Source organism: Scyliorhinus canicula, chromosome 2, assembly GCF_902713615.1.
Source record: "Scyliorhinus canicula chromosome 2, sScyCan1.1, whole genome shotgun sequence".
NCBI lineage: Eukaryota > Metazoa > Chordata > Chondrichthyes > Carcharhiniformes > Scyliorhinidae > Scyliorhinus > Scyliorhinus canicula.
Genome location: NC_052147.1, coordinates 242,719,633 through 242,734,828, shown reverse-complemented (window position 1 = coordinate 242,734,828; position 15,196 = coordinate 242,719,633). Strand labels below are relative to the sequence as shown.

General features: G+C 43.7%; 1 protein-coding gene across 3 annotated transcripts in view; it reads left to right on the top strand.

Moving 5' to 3' along the window:
• zranb3 (zinc finger, RAN-binding domain containing 3) overlaps positions 1-15,196 on the top strand; it is a 214,496-nt gene that overhangs the window by 79,184 nt on the left and 120,116 nt on the right. For 2 of the 3 annotated variants that reach the window (XM_038789900.1, XM_038789899.1), the window contains 2 exons: positions 3,843-3,861; positions 10,921-11,099. In XM_038789900.1, the coding sequence (XP_038645828.1) occupies positions 3,843-3,861; positions 10,921-11,099 (198 nt within the window). The remainder of the gene's footprint in view (positions 1-3,842; positions 3,862-10,920; positions 11,100-15,196) is intronic. The other variant, XM_038789901.1, reaches the window with a different exon arrangement.

The following is a 15,196-nucleotide window of genomic DNA, read 5'->3' as shown; positions in this document are numbered from 1 at the left end:
TACTATTGTTGATTATAAGCCTGGGTCTGGTGATGACACATCTCCATCATCCTTCTCTCTGCAGTGCCTGTGCTCCGTTGTAGTCCTCTTGTGTGATGACTCATCACACTATCATAGGCAGACTGAGTCACCTGGTGCTTAGCACCTCTTTACCTTGGTTCATTAAATATCCTGGGCTACACAGGGCTGTACGGATATAGACAGCCACCTGGCTGTGAATGCTTCTTTCATCCTTTCATTACTCAAAGATCATGCTGGAGGGCAAGGACAATAGTTCCACATGACCAACTGCCTTCCTAAAACCCCTGCCTGCTCACCTCAAACACCAAAAGCGAGACCTTCATACACCTCCTCATCTTAGAGGTCAAGACCACCACGCATCTGCTTTCACTCCTTCCATCCTTACTGCTTAATGTCTCCCTTGGACCCCAATCATTTTGCAATTTCTTGCCTAATATCTTTCCTCCCCACCCTCTTGAAGCACATTTTGTTCAACCACTGTTGCACGTTCTACTGTGGTTGTAAAACGCGTTTATTGGAGTGTATTAACACGCCTCCGAGTTCGACGTGTGCTTAACACTACTAGGCTCTGTTCTATGTAATTATTTAGCTCTGGAGTCGCCAGTTGCCGTATAGGCAACGTCACAAGTATTCCAAGGTCAAGTTCAAAGTAATAAAGACGATACACCGATTAGTAAAGTTCAAACGATCAATATTTATTATACAGTTATAATAAATACTCATGCACACACTAAGAGACTAAGCTATAACTAAACTTAAGTGAACAGAATACTTATCTAACAGGAACAGGCAAGGTCAGAGAACGAGGCCTTCGTCCTGGTCTTGTACTGCAGCCTTCAGCAAGCGTTCTGGTACTTGGGAGTCTAGTGGGCTTGGATCGCGTAGCGAGCGTTGAACTTACGGTTTCGGCGGCTGGTGCTCAACGGCTGGAGTCAGGATGCAAGATGTCAGTCAGAGCCGGAGCACGAGTTTAACAGACCGGGCTCTGTGGGGGATTTGCTTTTATACCCCTCTCTAATGTCCTTGCCCCCTTCTAGGCGGGCTCTACCTTTCGGTACCGATTGGAACGTTTCCAAACGGCTACCTTCGAAATCCTCCAATGCGGGGGCTTCCCTCGATGTTGGGGGGTGGTTTCGATATTCGTTACTCTGGTGCCATCCTGTCTGCTCCACCAATTAAGTGCTACATTGAGATGGAAATGTTGCCATTGTGTGTGCCTGGATCTGGGCCGCCTCATCAGAATGTTAAGCGCTTTGCCATTAACACCTTTGGCTTGGAGATCTGCACCTGGCCAGAAAACTGGTTTGCTGCTTGCAAAATGCTAATTAGTTGAGAGCAGGCTGTCTGTTCTCACTAAACAGGCTTTCCCTGCTGTCTTCCATTTTAGTTTGGCTCAGTGTCCATTTTGCGTGGCCAGCATGGCTACACCACCCATCTCAGAGTTCCTTAGCCCTCACCTCATATTCAACTCCGAGCAACTCAACTGTTTTTCTTAGCTGATATATTTCCTCTGATAGTTGGCTGGCATACAGTGGTTTCCGAAAAACACGGGGCTGGATCCTCCGCCAGTGGGATGCTCCGTTTTGCCGGCGGCCCGGGGGTTTCCCGATGGCATGGGGCTGCCCCACAATGCAAAACCCTATTGACTAGCCGGTGTAACGGAGCATCCCGCCGGCAGGGTAAAACGGAAATGTGGTGTGGCGGGACGGAGAATCCAACCCACTAGCACTGCCATTCTCTTCCAAATTGCTATTATCAATTCCTCTAGTAAAAATCCATTGCCACCAAATATCACTCCCCTCCAGCCTCTTTTTACTTTTCTAAAGCCCTTGGTTGTTTTCTACATCATGCCTTTGTTCTCCTCCAAAGATTCCTGTTCAAATCAAGCCAGTCTGACGCCTTTGTGCATCAAAAACATCCAGGCCAAAGCTTTGAATGATATTCTGTGTTGGTGTGATTATGGGGTTTTATCCCTCCTGAGTCTGTTCAATGTTTGACCTCAAACCTTCTCCAGTGTCTCTTCTCTGCCATCCGAGGGACTGCTCTTGCATCATTCCATTTCCCCTTGGCTGAATGCAGCCAAAGCATCAAGACCATTTGGCTTCTCTTCCCTGTTGCACACACGCCTCCAATGTCCACCCAGAATCTATCCTCTGATTCTTTGTCAAACATTTGGTAATGCCAAGCTGTAAATCCGGCCAAAACTGATGTTCCTTCCAGACCACATGGTTGTTGCATCCTTGTCTCTTGTTCCAACTCACATCCTGGCTACCCTCAAAGGGTGAAAATCAGGCTACCTGTAATAGCGAGCTGAACTTTAAACCCTTCATCAAGACCACATGTTTCTTCCTCACAACAATACCCATTTCCAGCTCTTCTTTGTTTTCGAAATCCTTTTTTGCATAGCTTTACCAGTTGGCAGGACTATTGCTGTACAGACTTTCAGATCGGTGGGCAGTTTGTCCCCAGACTAATGCTTGAAGTCTGATGAAGACTGCACTTGCTTTGGTAATTCTTGCATGTGTCTCATCGTCAATATTGACAGCTCACGAAAATGTGATGCTGAGATATATGTGAAGTTATCCACTGCTGACAGCTCCTGGCCATGGAGTGAAGCCTTGGGCTCAAGCTAGACCTTTCCTGCAGCAGGCTGACTCATTACTTCAGTTTTTTCACTAATTGCAGGCAGAAATTGTTGCATGCTTTGAAGAATAAGTCCATGCTGCATTGCTTGTCCAGCTCTGAACTGGCAGCTGGTGCACAGTCATTGCCAAAACAGAACATTTTCAACTATGTCCTTGGAGACCTTGATCTTTGCCTGGAGTTGTCTCACATTTAGCAGATTCCTGTCTCTGCAATATCTGATTTCACTACCTGGAGTTCGGATAGCATCAGCTCTTGGATTTTTGCCTCTGGACTGGAGTTCTACGGTGCTTGTCGTGACGACCACCCACCGCCATCTTCCTTAAACTCTTTGTCCAAACATGAATGTTAAAATCCTAGTCTCCATCTTATCTGTAAATCATTCATGGCCTCGCCTCCTCTTTTTTCCAATGCAGTCTCCTCCAGCCCTGATTCTCCTGTGGATTAAGAATTCTCTCCCTCAACCTTTTCCACCTTGCCCATCATCTTTTAGTAAAATCCTCAGAACCTGCCTCTTTTATTTACCTTTCTTATTCTTTTCTGTCCAGAATTATTTTGGAAGCAACATTTCTTAAGAATGTTCCTATTTCAGTGGAAATATTGCATAGTGTATTGAGCTTCTGTCATGTTTAGAACGATTAGTTAAAACAGATGTTGAGCACTGAAAAGTAAAATTGTAAACTGATATTTTCAGTAACCTAATAATTTTTGAGAAATAATATTTTCCAGTTATATTCCTGATCCCGTTACAAAAATGATGTCAGGAGTAGCTAAAAACTGCAGCCCTGACATTTTTTTTGCTTGAGCAATGCATTTCTAATAATTCAGCGTTTCTTCAATATGTTTAATTGGAGATATATTGGAAATGTGTATATAGGATATTTTGCATCATTTCACAAAATCATGTTACTTGGTTTGGATCATTTGATCCCTTCTGTTGCTTCAGCTAAAGCCAGGTTTGGTTCAATACAGTACAGTTTGTCTCAATTACATTATATATGTGATGTTTTTGCTGTATGAGAAAAATGATTTATCATCTTACAGAATGCCTTAGAATATGTTTGGGTCTAAAAGTCACTGTTTTATAAGACAACTAATTTGAGACCTGCAAATGTTAACACAGCTGTTGTCTACATTGGTCTTTCATTTGTTACTATTTGTCTTTTGTTCTTTTTTAGGTGTATGATTGCTGATGAGGTAAGGATGGATATATTTGGGGTTTAGTCCTTGGGTGCAATTATAATGCTGTAAATAAATGTTTCATGCCTGCTTCCAAACTGCCCCACGTTACCCATCCTCCAGCATTTTGAAAGAGGTGAGAGGAAAGAATTACATTTGCGGGTAATGAACTTGCAGAATCATGAACCGAAAAATGGTCAGTGTCATGAGACTAAATTCTCCAAGTATTGATTATGAATCCAAAAATCCCATACAATAAAACCTATTCAATCACTAATATTGGTAAACCCGATAATAAAGAACAATACGGCACAGGAACAGGCTCTTCGGCCCTCCAAGCCTGCGCCGACCAGGGTACTTGCTTTAACTAAAACCATCTGCACTTACTGGGTCCGTATTCTTCCATTCCCACCCTATTCATATATTTGTCTAGATGCCCCTTAAATGCCACTATTGTACTTGCTCTCACCACCTCCCCAGGCAGCGTGTTCCATATATTTACCACCTTCTGTGTTAAAAAAAACTTGCCTCACACATTTGTTATAAACTTTTCCCCATGCACTTTAAACCTATGTCCCCTAGTCCTTGAACCTCCTACCCTAGGAAAGAGCATCTGACTATCAACTCTGTCCATGCCACTCATAATCTTGTAGACCTCTATCAGGTCGCCTCTCAACCTCCGTCATTCCAGTGAGAACAGACCGATTTTATCTAACCTCTCCTCATAGCTAATGCCCTTCATACCAGGCAACATCCTAGTAAACCGCTTCTGTGCCCTCTCCAAAGCATCCACATCCAGACAGGTAGTGTGGCGACCAGAATTGCAGACCATATTCCAAATGAGGCCTAACTAAGGTCCTGTACAGCTGCAGCATGACTTGCCAATTTTTCTATTCAGTGCCCCGACCGATGAAGGCCAGCATGCCGTATGCCTTCTTAATCACTTTATTCACGTACATTGCCACTTTAAGTGATCGGTGGACATGCACGCCCAGATCTCTCTGTCTGTCATTACTCGCAAGAGTTCTAGTTGTGCATTTCTAAGTCCAACACCCTGTTGTTAGAGAAGTGTCTCCTGCAATCTACTGTGAAACCACAATGGAAAACACACTAAAATATCGTCATAAGAACAATAGTGTAATATTTTATCACATTTCCTGTCGTAGAGTGATCAGTTAATTTTATAAATTTATTCAAGGCTCTGCGCATAATTGATAAACCCAAAATTTCCTCCCCCTCCATAAAATTTCTCACTGCTGATGTGTTTTTTTACTAATTTGGAAGAACTCTTATTAAAATTTTGATTCACTTAGCTCGCTTACTTTTAAACCGTGATATTGCTCAAAAAATCCAAGTCCTTTTGAAAATCTTTTTTCGTCAGTAATTCAAATTCACCATAACCAAAATAATGTGAAAAACATTTTGCGCTCGGACTAAATGTACTTATGGTGTTCTCTGTGATGTCCTGTTTCTATTCTTCTCCTCTTCTCCCAGAGGCCTGATTATCTGCCAGCAGCCTTGGCTTTAGCTTGCAATTGATGCTGTCCAGCCCATTGATTCTTTTCCTTTCCCCTCCTTGATTATTTCTCCCTCCAGGGTTTTGTTGGGCCATTTGCTGGAAAGCTGCATTGAGACGGTGCAAAGTACATATGCATTTTCTCCAACTAGCTGCTGATTACCAGGAGTTTTGATTTGAGTATTATTTTGCAAGCAGCTACGGGAGTGTTGTAGAGAAGTAAATGGTAATGGGATGTAGTTTGGGAGTACAAATGGGGCTGCGGTTACCATAGTCTGCTGACCTCAATTGGCAAACCAATGAAGACCCATGTTCCATGTAGGGAAAGCTACCAGAATTACCAAACATTCTTTCAAAACATACTTAACGGCATGTGAGAAGCAACAGTCAGAATATGAACCAATCAAATCATTGAAACTGTTTTCAGCTGCAACTTTTCCTCACTCAGGTAATTGTAATCTTTTTTTCTCACTTTGCAGTAAGGTGCACTACTTATTCAGATGAAACCTCGTTACAAAACATGTTATAAATTTCCCTGGTTTCCTTTTTGCATTGAAAGTAATACTTCATCAGATATCCTTTCAGGATGTAAATTTCTTCCTTTTATGTTTTGCCATAAACCTATTTCTGATCTGCCTGTCTCGAGAGAACAAAGAAAAATACAGCACAGGAACAGGCCCTTCGGCCCTCCAAACCTGCGCCGATCATGCTGCCAGTCTAAACTAAAATCTTCTCCACTTCCAGGCACCGTATCCCTCTAATCCGATCCTATAAGGGTAGCACGGTAGCATTGTGGATAGCACAATCGCTTCACAGCTCCAAGGTCCCAGGTTCGATTCCGGCTTGGGTCACTGTCTGTGCAGAGTCTTCACATCCTCCCCGTGTGTGCGTGGGTTTCCTCCGGGTGCTCCGGTTTCCTCCCACAGTCCAAAGATGTGCAGGTTAGGTGGATTGGCCATGATAAATTGCCCTTAGTGTCCAAAATTGCCCTTAGTGTTGGGTGGGGTTACTGGGTTATGGGGATAGGGTGGAGGTGTTAACCTTGGGTAGGGTACTCTTTCCAGGAGCCGGTGCAGACTCGATGGGCCGAATGGCCTCCTTCTGCACTGTAAATTCTATAATCTAGACATGTATTTGTCAAGATGCCCCTTAAATGTCACTATCGTCCCTGCTTTAACCACCTCCTCCGGCAGCGAGTTCCAGGCACCCGTTACCCTCTGTGTAAACAAATGTGCCTCGTACATCTCCTCTAAAGCTCGTACCTTAAACCTATGCCCCCAGCAATTGACCCCTCTGCCCTGGGAAAAAGTCTCTGACGATCCACTCTGTCTATGCCTCATAATTTAGTAGACCTCTATCAGGTCGCCCCCTCAACCTCCGTCATTCCAGTGAGAATAAACCGAGTTTATTCAACCTCTCATCATAGCTAATGCCCTCCATACCAGACAACATCCTGGTAAATCTCTTCAGCACCCTCTCGAAAGCCTCCACATCCTTCTGGTAGAGTGGTGACCAGAATTGAACACTATACTCCAAGTGGGGCCTAACTAAGGTTCTATACAGCTGCAACATGACTTGCCAATTCTTATACTCAATGCCCCGGCCAATGAAGGCAAGCATGCCGTATGCCTTCTTGACTACCTTCTCCACCTGTGGTGCCCCTTTCAGTGAGCTATGGACCTGTACACCTAGATCTCTCTGACTGTCAATACTCTTGAGGGTTCTACCATTCACTGTATATTACCTACCTGTATTAGACCTTCCAAAATGCATTACCTCACATTTGTCCGGATTAAACTCCATCTGCCATCTCTCTGCCCAAGTCTCCAAACAATCTAAATCCTGCTGTATCCTCTGACAGTCCTCATCGCTATCCACAATTCAACCAGGTCATACTTTTATAACACTGAACTGTACGCGGTGATGGCCAATCTTATTCGGTCACAAGATTGATTCAGTTGCCAACAGCCATCACTTGAATTGGAATCATTTTCACTGTCATTGAGCTATTATTTGCACACTGCAATCTTGGGTTCAAGAGAATTGCATTTTTATGTTAATCATGTGGTGAGGACTCTTTTATCTGCCCTCCCCACCCCATGACACATTATTTGACACTTTAATAAGGCCCAGCACTGTACGATAACTAGGTTTGAACTTCCCTGAGCTCTTGACAATGACTTTTAAATGACTTCTATCACCAGGTCGTGCAGTTTCTACTCAATTTTAGAGAGATTAGTAATATTTACCTTTTTTTTTGGCATGCCTGCTTACTTTACGATCTGTTTTCTCCTGATTGAGCCCTCAGATGTGATGTTATTGAGGCTAATCATATTTTCTTTGAGCTAATCTGGCTCAATTGCTCACCCTGTGCTGGCGATATGGTTGCAATCTTGTCAATAGCATAGAGTCATAGAATGCTACAGCTCAGAAGGAGACTGGCCCATTGTGCCTGTGTCAGCTTTTTCATGGGTTTCATTCTGCTGCTCTTGCTCCAAACCATGCAAGTTTTTTTCCCTTCAATAATGTATTACTTTTGAATCCTCTTTCACCGTTCCTCCAGTCAGTGCATTTCTGATCACAGCAACTTGCTGTTTAAAAAGTTTCTTCATGTCTCCTCTTGTTTTCTGCTAAGGTTGCTCTGCTGCGTAAGCGGGAGCATATGGAATCCACAAGACACTTTTACAGGAGTAGAAATGTAAATAATTACACAGTTGGAGATGTGGGTGAAGAAGGTGGGGCCTCACGGTAGCATGGTGGTTAGCATCAATGCTTCACAGCTCCAGGGTCCCAGGTTCGATTCCCGGCTGGGTCACTGTCTGTGTGGAGTCTGCACGTCCTCCCTGTGTGTGCGTGGGTTTCCTCCGGATGCTCCGGTTTCCTCCCACAGTCCAAAGATGTGCGGGTTAGGTGGATTGGCCATTCTAAATTGCCCGTAGTGTAAGGTTAATGGGGGGGATTGTTGGGATACGGGTTACGTGGGTTTAAGTAGGGTGATCATTGCTCGGCACAACATCGAGGGCCGAAGGGCCTGTTCTGTGCTGTACTGTTCTATTCTATTCTAATAAAAGACCAAGTCTGAACTGAGGAGAGATTTTCAAAGGTGACATGGACATCAGACGAAAGGATGCGTTAATAGTGCCATTTATGGTGCCATTAAGGACTGAAGAGTGCTAATAGTGGCAAAAGCGGCAGAGGTGGAGAAACTGAGAGAATGGGATGGAGCTCTTGTAGGGAGCGGGTTATGAAGAGCTGTAGTTGAGGTAGCTCATAGAATCATAGAATTTACAATGCAGAAGGAGACGGCGAGTTTGCACCGGCCCTTGGAAAGAGCACCTTACCTAAACCCACACCTCTACCCTATCTACCCTATATTACTGTAACCCAGTAACCCCACCCACTTTTTTTGGGCACTAAGGGCAATTAACATGGCCAATCCACCTAACCTGCATATCTTTGGACTGTGGGAGGAAACCGGTACACCCGGAGGAAACCCACGCAGACACGGGGAGAACGTGCAGACTCCACACAGACAGCGACCCAAGCCGGGAATCGAACCTGGGACCCTGGAGCTGTGAAGCAATTGTGCTGCCGTGCTGCCCCATGCTGTGGGTGCCATTGGGTATTTAATGAAATGAGACACGGAGGGCAAGGAAGGGAAAGGAAACCTTGGAGATAGACCATGTGAAGATGAGAGGGATGGAAATTGGAAGCAAAATCGATCAATTTTTCCAAGTCCAGACGAGAGTATGAAGTGGCTCCGATATAATAATCGATGTAATCGAGGAAGACTTGTGGGAGAGTGCCTGAATAAGACTGGTGTCATGTTCTGTAGCCTGGCCGATATGAATGATGCACTCTAGAACATCTAGTTTAAATAATTTATTATGAAACAACTGCGTAGTAAAGATAAATGGAATAAATAAATAACAAACTACTAACACTAACTAACTATTATGGAGCTACTGCAGAATACTTCTATCCTCCAACACGACTTTCTCCCAACTGCCTCGAGGCATAGAGCCGCATGTAGACTTACACTGCCATCTGCTGGTCGGAGGTTATGCATAATATATACAGAATTGCTTTATGCATCTCATCACAACATGAACAAGGTACATACCTCCAAATAAGATAGTCATAACTGGGGCCCAATGCCGCACCCTTTATTTGCAGGAAGTGAAATAAGTTCAAGGAGAAATTATTGAACGACAGAACAAATTCAGGAAGGCAAGGAGAGTGGTGCTGGATGGGGATTATTCGGGCCTTTGCTCGAGGAAGAAGCAGACAGCCCTGGGACCCTCCTGGCGGGGGATGGAGGTGCAGAGGAATTGGACGTCCATCGTGAAGAAGAGGGGGTTAGGGCCATGAAACTGCAAATTGTAGATGTGGGGCTGGTTTAGCACACTGGGCTAAATCGCTGGCTTTGAAAGCAGACCCAGGCAGGCCAGCAGCACGGTTCAATTCCCGTACCAGCCTCCCCGAACAGGTGCCGGAATGTGGCGCCTAGGGGCTTTTCACAGTAACTTCATTGAAGCCTACTCGTGACAATAAGCGATTTTCATTTCATCCTATCCCGTCACGATTCCATCCCATCCCATCCTGTAACAATTCCATCCCATCCTGTAATAATTCTATCCCATCATGATTCCATCCCATCCCATCCCGCAACGATTCTATCACTTAGCCTTCACTGTTCCAGAGAAAAGACATGTAGCCTACGTCTTCACAATTCTGGCATTTGGTTGTAAATATTTTCTGCCCTTTTCCCCATTTGTCAATGTTTCTTTCAGTAGTATAGGGGCCAGGACTGCATAAATCACTCCCATGTGTAACCTCTAAATATAAATTGCACACTACTTACAGGACAGAAATGCACAACTTACATATGCTACTGTCAAGCAGTTGTTGAAGTGCTGGTAAATGCAGGTTGGGTTAACAAGGGCGGCACGGTGGCTCAGTGGTTAGCACTGCTGCCTCATGGGCCGAGGACCCGGGTTCAATCCTGGCCCCGGGTCACTGTCCATGTGGAGTTTGCACATTCTCCCTGTGTCTGTGTGGGTCTCAGCCTCGGAACCCAAAAGATGTGCAGGGTAGGAGGATTGGCCACACTAAATTGCCCCTTAATTGGCAACATTTAAAAAAAAAAGATTGGGTTAACGAAGTCTGGGTTATTTTATTTGAAAGAATTATCTTGAGCTAAAAGCTAAGATGCTGAGACTGTACATTTCGAGGTTTGTGCACAGTACATCAGAATGATGCTTTGTAAAAATGATCATGCTGAATAAAATTGTGCTTCTTCAATGTACCTTTACTGTTCAACCTTCCAAGTGGAAGTGAATTGTGTTGTTGCATGATTGCATAGAATGACCATTCTATTGAATAAGTCGATTTCATTCATCTCGTTATCAATGACGTATGCCTGATCATCAAGCCCATTGAGATGCAGTTCCAGTAACATAGTGATACAACAATCAGATCTTTTCATAATGTCCTACTTTTTTATGAACAAATATAAATTGTTCACAGAATAATTAAGGATATCATTTTATTTTTTACAGATGGGCCTTGGAAAAACGATTCAAGCAATTTCAGTGGCCTACTTTTATCAAAAAGAATGGCCCTTGTTGATTGTTGTCCCATCATCTCTCAAGTACCCTTGGATAGAAGAAATGGAGAAATGGATTATTGAACTGAATCCAGATGATATCAATCTAATAGAGTCTAAAAGTGACATTGGGTAAGATTGTGAAAAATTTCAGTTTTCTTAATGAGTAAAATCCACAGCTTTATCAATGCAATCGTGTCATTTCATAACAAGATTGCATCACAACTACGAACACACTTGGATCAAGAATCTTGCATCTCATTTCTTGGCTTCTAAGTATCACACGCATTGCATTGAACAGAACAGAGAGCAATTTGGAAATAACAAAGAACAAAGAAAAGTATAGCACAGGAACAGGCACTTCGGCCCTCCAAGCCCGTGCCGACCATGCTGCCCGACTAAACTAAAATCTTCTACACTTCCTGGGTCCGTATCCCTCTATTCCCATCCTATTCATGTATTTGTCAAGATGACCCTTAAATCATAGAATCATAGAATTTACAGTGCAGAAGGAGGCCATTCGGCCCATCGAGTCTGCACCAGCTCTCGGAAAGAACACCCTACCCAAGGTCAACTCCTCCACCCTATCCCCATAACCCAGTAACCCCACCCGACACTAAGGGCAATTTATCATGGCCAATCCACCTAACCTGCACATCTTTGGACTGTGGGAGGAAACCGGAGCACCCGGAGGAAACCCACGCACACACGGGGAGGATGTGCAGACTCCGCACAGACAGTGACCCAAGCCGGAATCGAACCTGGGACCCTGGAGCTGTGAAGCAATTGTGCTATCCCCAATGCTACCGTGCTGCTATCGTCCCTACTTCCACCACCTCCTCCGGCAGCGAGTTCCAGGCACCCACTACCTTCTGTGTAAACAAAACTTGCCTCGTACCTCTCCTCTAAACCTTGCCCCTCGCACCTTAAACCTATGCTCTCTAGTAAGACAAATTATTTTGGGCACATGTGGACGGACTCGAACAGAGTTTTGTTGAAGGAAAATAATGAAATTCTTAGAGTTGGAATGATTTTGATGGAAAATCTCTTCAGATCTCAAGTATAATAGCAGGAAAGAAAATAGTTGTGTGTCGGTGAGGAAGTCATTCTGGAAATTGAAGAGAGATCAAGAAGGTTATCAATGGAGCGAGCAAGGGTAAATTGAACTGCAAGTTCCAGTTGTTGTTGTAACTGGGGGTTGACAAGAGGAGGAGATTTTTCTGGGCAAGCTGCCTTGACAAAAAAGCAAGAAGGATATTCAGATGATAAAGAGTGAAATGTTTGATCATAGGCATGTATGTTAGGTTAAATCGATCATGGTGGAATTAATTATTTTGTATTTCCTGCAGCGTAAAAGTCAGCAAGAAAATAAATTTTCTGCAAGTTTTGGGCACGTTTGCACAACATTTAGTTTCATCTATTAGGCTGCTGGTTTCTAAAACGGTCTTGGGCGATCACCACATTGGGGTTTTTGAAAAGAAGAAACGATACAGAAATGATATAGGATCATCATTGAATTGTTATTATTTATCTGGTAGGCTTTGCACCCTGTCAATGTCTCCATGCTGATCCAGCACTCAAGCTTAACTTAAAATGTTAATGTTGCAGGTCAAAGTCTTATTTCAGGCAGGAGAGTAATGAGATATTATTTTTCCGTCTGCCTTTCTGTTGTGAATATTTTCGACAGATAGTACTTCTCTCATCAATGCTGGTCCCTTTTTGAGCACTGTGTCACCTTCTCTTGAAGACAAATATCTTTCACAGCTTATATAAACTTTCCTGAGGGAAAATTATTCCATCATGTTTGATAAATGGCACTAGGTCAGCTTATCAGTTGTGCTACATGTTTTCTGCTCAAAATTGCAGGGGCTTTCAATTTGTTTGCTTTCATTCTTAACTGCATAAGTTGTGCCAGTCAAGACTCAAATGGAGCCAAAATGTCGCAGCTTTTCTTTACCATCAATACTGATCTCTGTATATGTGGTGAAATATTTTCAAACCTTATGGAAGTCAGGTAAAAAGCTTCTTGATTTTGTTTTTTTACTTTCCCCATAAGACGGAGGAGCAGAAGTAGCCACTCAGCCTATCAGGTCTGCTTCGACATTCAGTGGGATCATGGCTGATCTGATATAATCGTCAACGCCACTTTTCCACCTCACAATAATAATCTTTATTAGTGTCACAAGTAGGTTTACATTATCACTGCAAGTAAGTTACTGTGAAACTCCCCGAGTCGCCACACTTCGGCGCCTGTTCGGGTACACAGAAGGAGAATTCAGAATGTCCAATTCACCTAACAAGCACGTTTTTCGGGACTTGTGGGAGGAAGCCGGAGACCCGGATGTAAACCCACGCAGGCACTGGGAGAACATGCAGACTCTGCAGACAGTGACACAAGCCAGGAATCGACCCTGGGTCTCTGGCGCTATGAAGCAACAGTGCTAAACACTGTGCTTCTGGCCCCCCTATTCCACTTCATGAAACCATGCAGTCTGTGCTTGATTATATTATATATTTATTTTTAAATTAAATTTAGAATGCCCAATTCTTCTTTTCTCCCAATTAAGGGTCAATTTAGTGTGGCCAATCTACCTACCCTGCACATCTTTGCGTTTGTGGGGGTGAGACCCACGCAGTCAGGGGGAGAATGCGCAAACTCCACACGGATGTGACCTGAAGCTGGGATCGCACCCAGACCCTCGGCGCCGTGCGACAGCAGTGCTAACCACTGCACCACCGTGCCGCCCATATTATGTATTTCGAAATGCTCTGCTGTCACATCCTTTATAATGGAGTCTAACATTTCCCAATCCTCATCTCCATAACCCATTCCCAATCCTTATCTCCGTAGCCCTGGGTTCCCTTACTGCTTACTCACCACCCTGATTTGGAAATATATCGCTCTTCCTTCACTTTCGCTGGGGCAAAATCCTGGAACTCCCTCCCTAACAACATAGTGGCTGTACCTACACGAGGGCTGCAGTGGTTCAAGAAGGTAACTCACCACCACTTTCTGAAGGGTAACTAGGGATGGGCAATAAATGCTGGCCTAACCAGTGACGCCCACATCCCTTAATGATAAAATAATAATATTCAGCTCCTTTATTCTTCATACCCAAGTGCATGGCTGCACATTTTCCTACATTATATTCCGTCTGCCAAGTTTTTGCCCACTCATCTAACCTGTCTATATCCCTCTGTCGGCTTCTTGTTTCATCCTCATCACTTGCCTTCCTTGCTATTTTTATGTCATCTGTAAACTTGGTAATAATGCATTCACTTCCCTCGTCCAAGTCATTAATATTAGGGCATCACGGTGGCACAGTGGGTTAGCCCTGCTGCCTCACGGCGCCGAGGTCCCAGGTTTGATCCCGGCTCTGGGTCACTGTCCGTGTGGAGTTTGCACATTCTCCCCGTGTTTGCGTGGGTTTCACCTCCACAACCCAAAGATGTTCAGGCTAGGTGGATTGGCCACGCGAGATTGCCCCTTAATTGGAAAAAAGAGTTGGGTTCTCTAAATTTAAAAAAAAAGTCATTAATATATATTTTGATAACTGGAGCCCCAGCACCGGTCCCTGTGGCACTCCAGTAGTTACAGGTTACCATCCTGAAAAATACTTCATGTCGGTCTTCTATCAATTAGCCAATCCTCTATCCTTGGTAATATACTATTCCCAACATCATGTGCTCTTATATTACGAAGTAATATTTTATGTACTGGCTTATCAAATGCTTTTTGGAAATCTGAGTATATTATATCTACTGATTTCCCCTTCATCCACCCTGCTCTTTACCATCTCAAAGAATTCTAATAAATTTGTCAGGCAGGATTTCTACTTCATGAAACCATGCTGGCTCTGCTCGATTATATTATGTATTTCTCAATGCTCTGCTATCACATCTTTTTCTTACGGCCTCTAATATTTTCCCAGTAACAGACGTTAAGCTAACTGGCCTGTATTTACTTGTTTTTTGTCGTCTCCATTTTTTTGAATAAAGGTGTTACATTGGCAGTTTTCTAATCCTCTGGGACTTATCCAGAATTTAAGGATTCTTGGAAGATTATGCAGCATGATTTATTTCCATTGAATTGCCATAGTCACATGGGGGTAGGGGAAGAGTTCTTTTCCCCCAAACCTTGACCAGTTCATAGTCTTGGGCATAATTTCTATGGGAAAAGAAATGAAGAACTGATTCTATTTAAATAAATTTGGTTCAAGTACTTTACA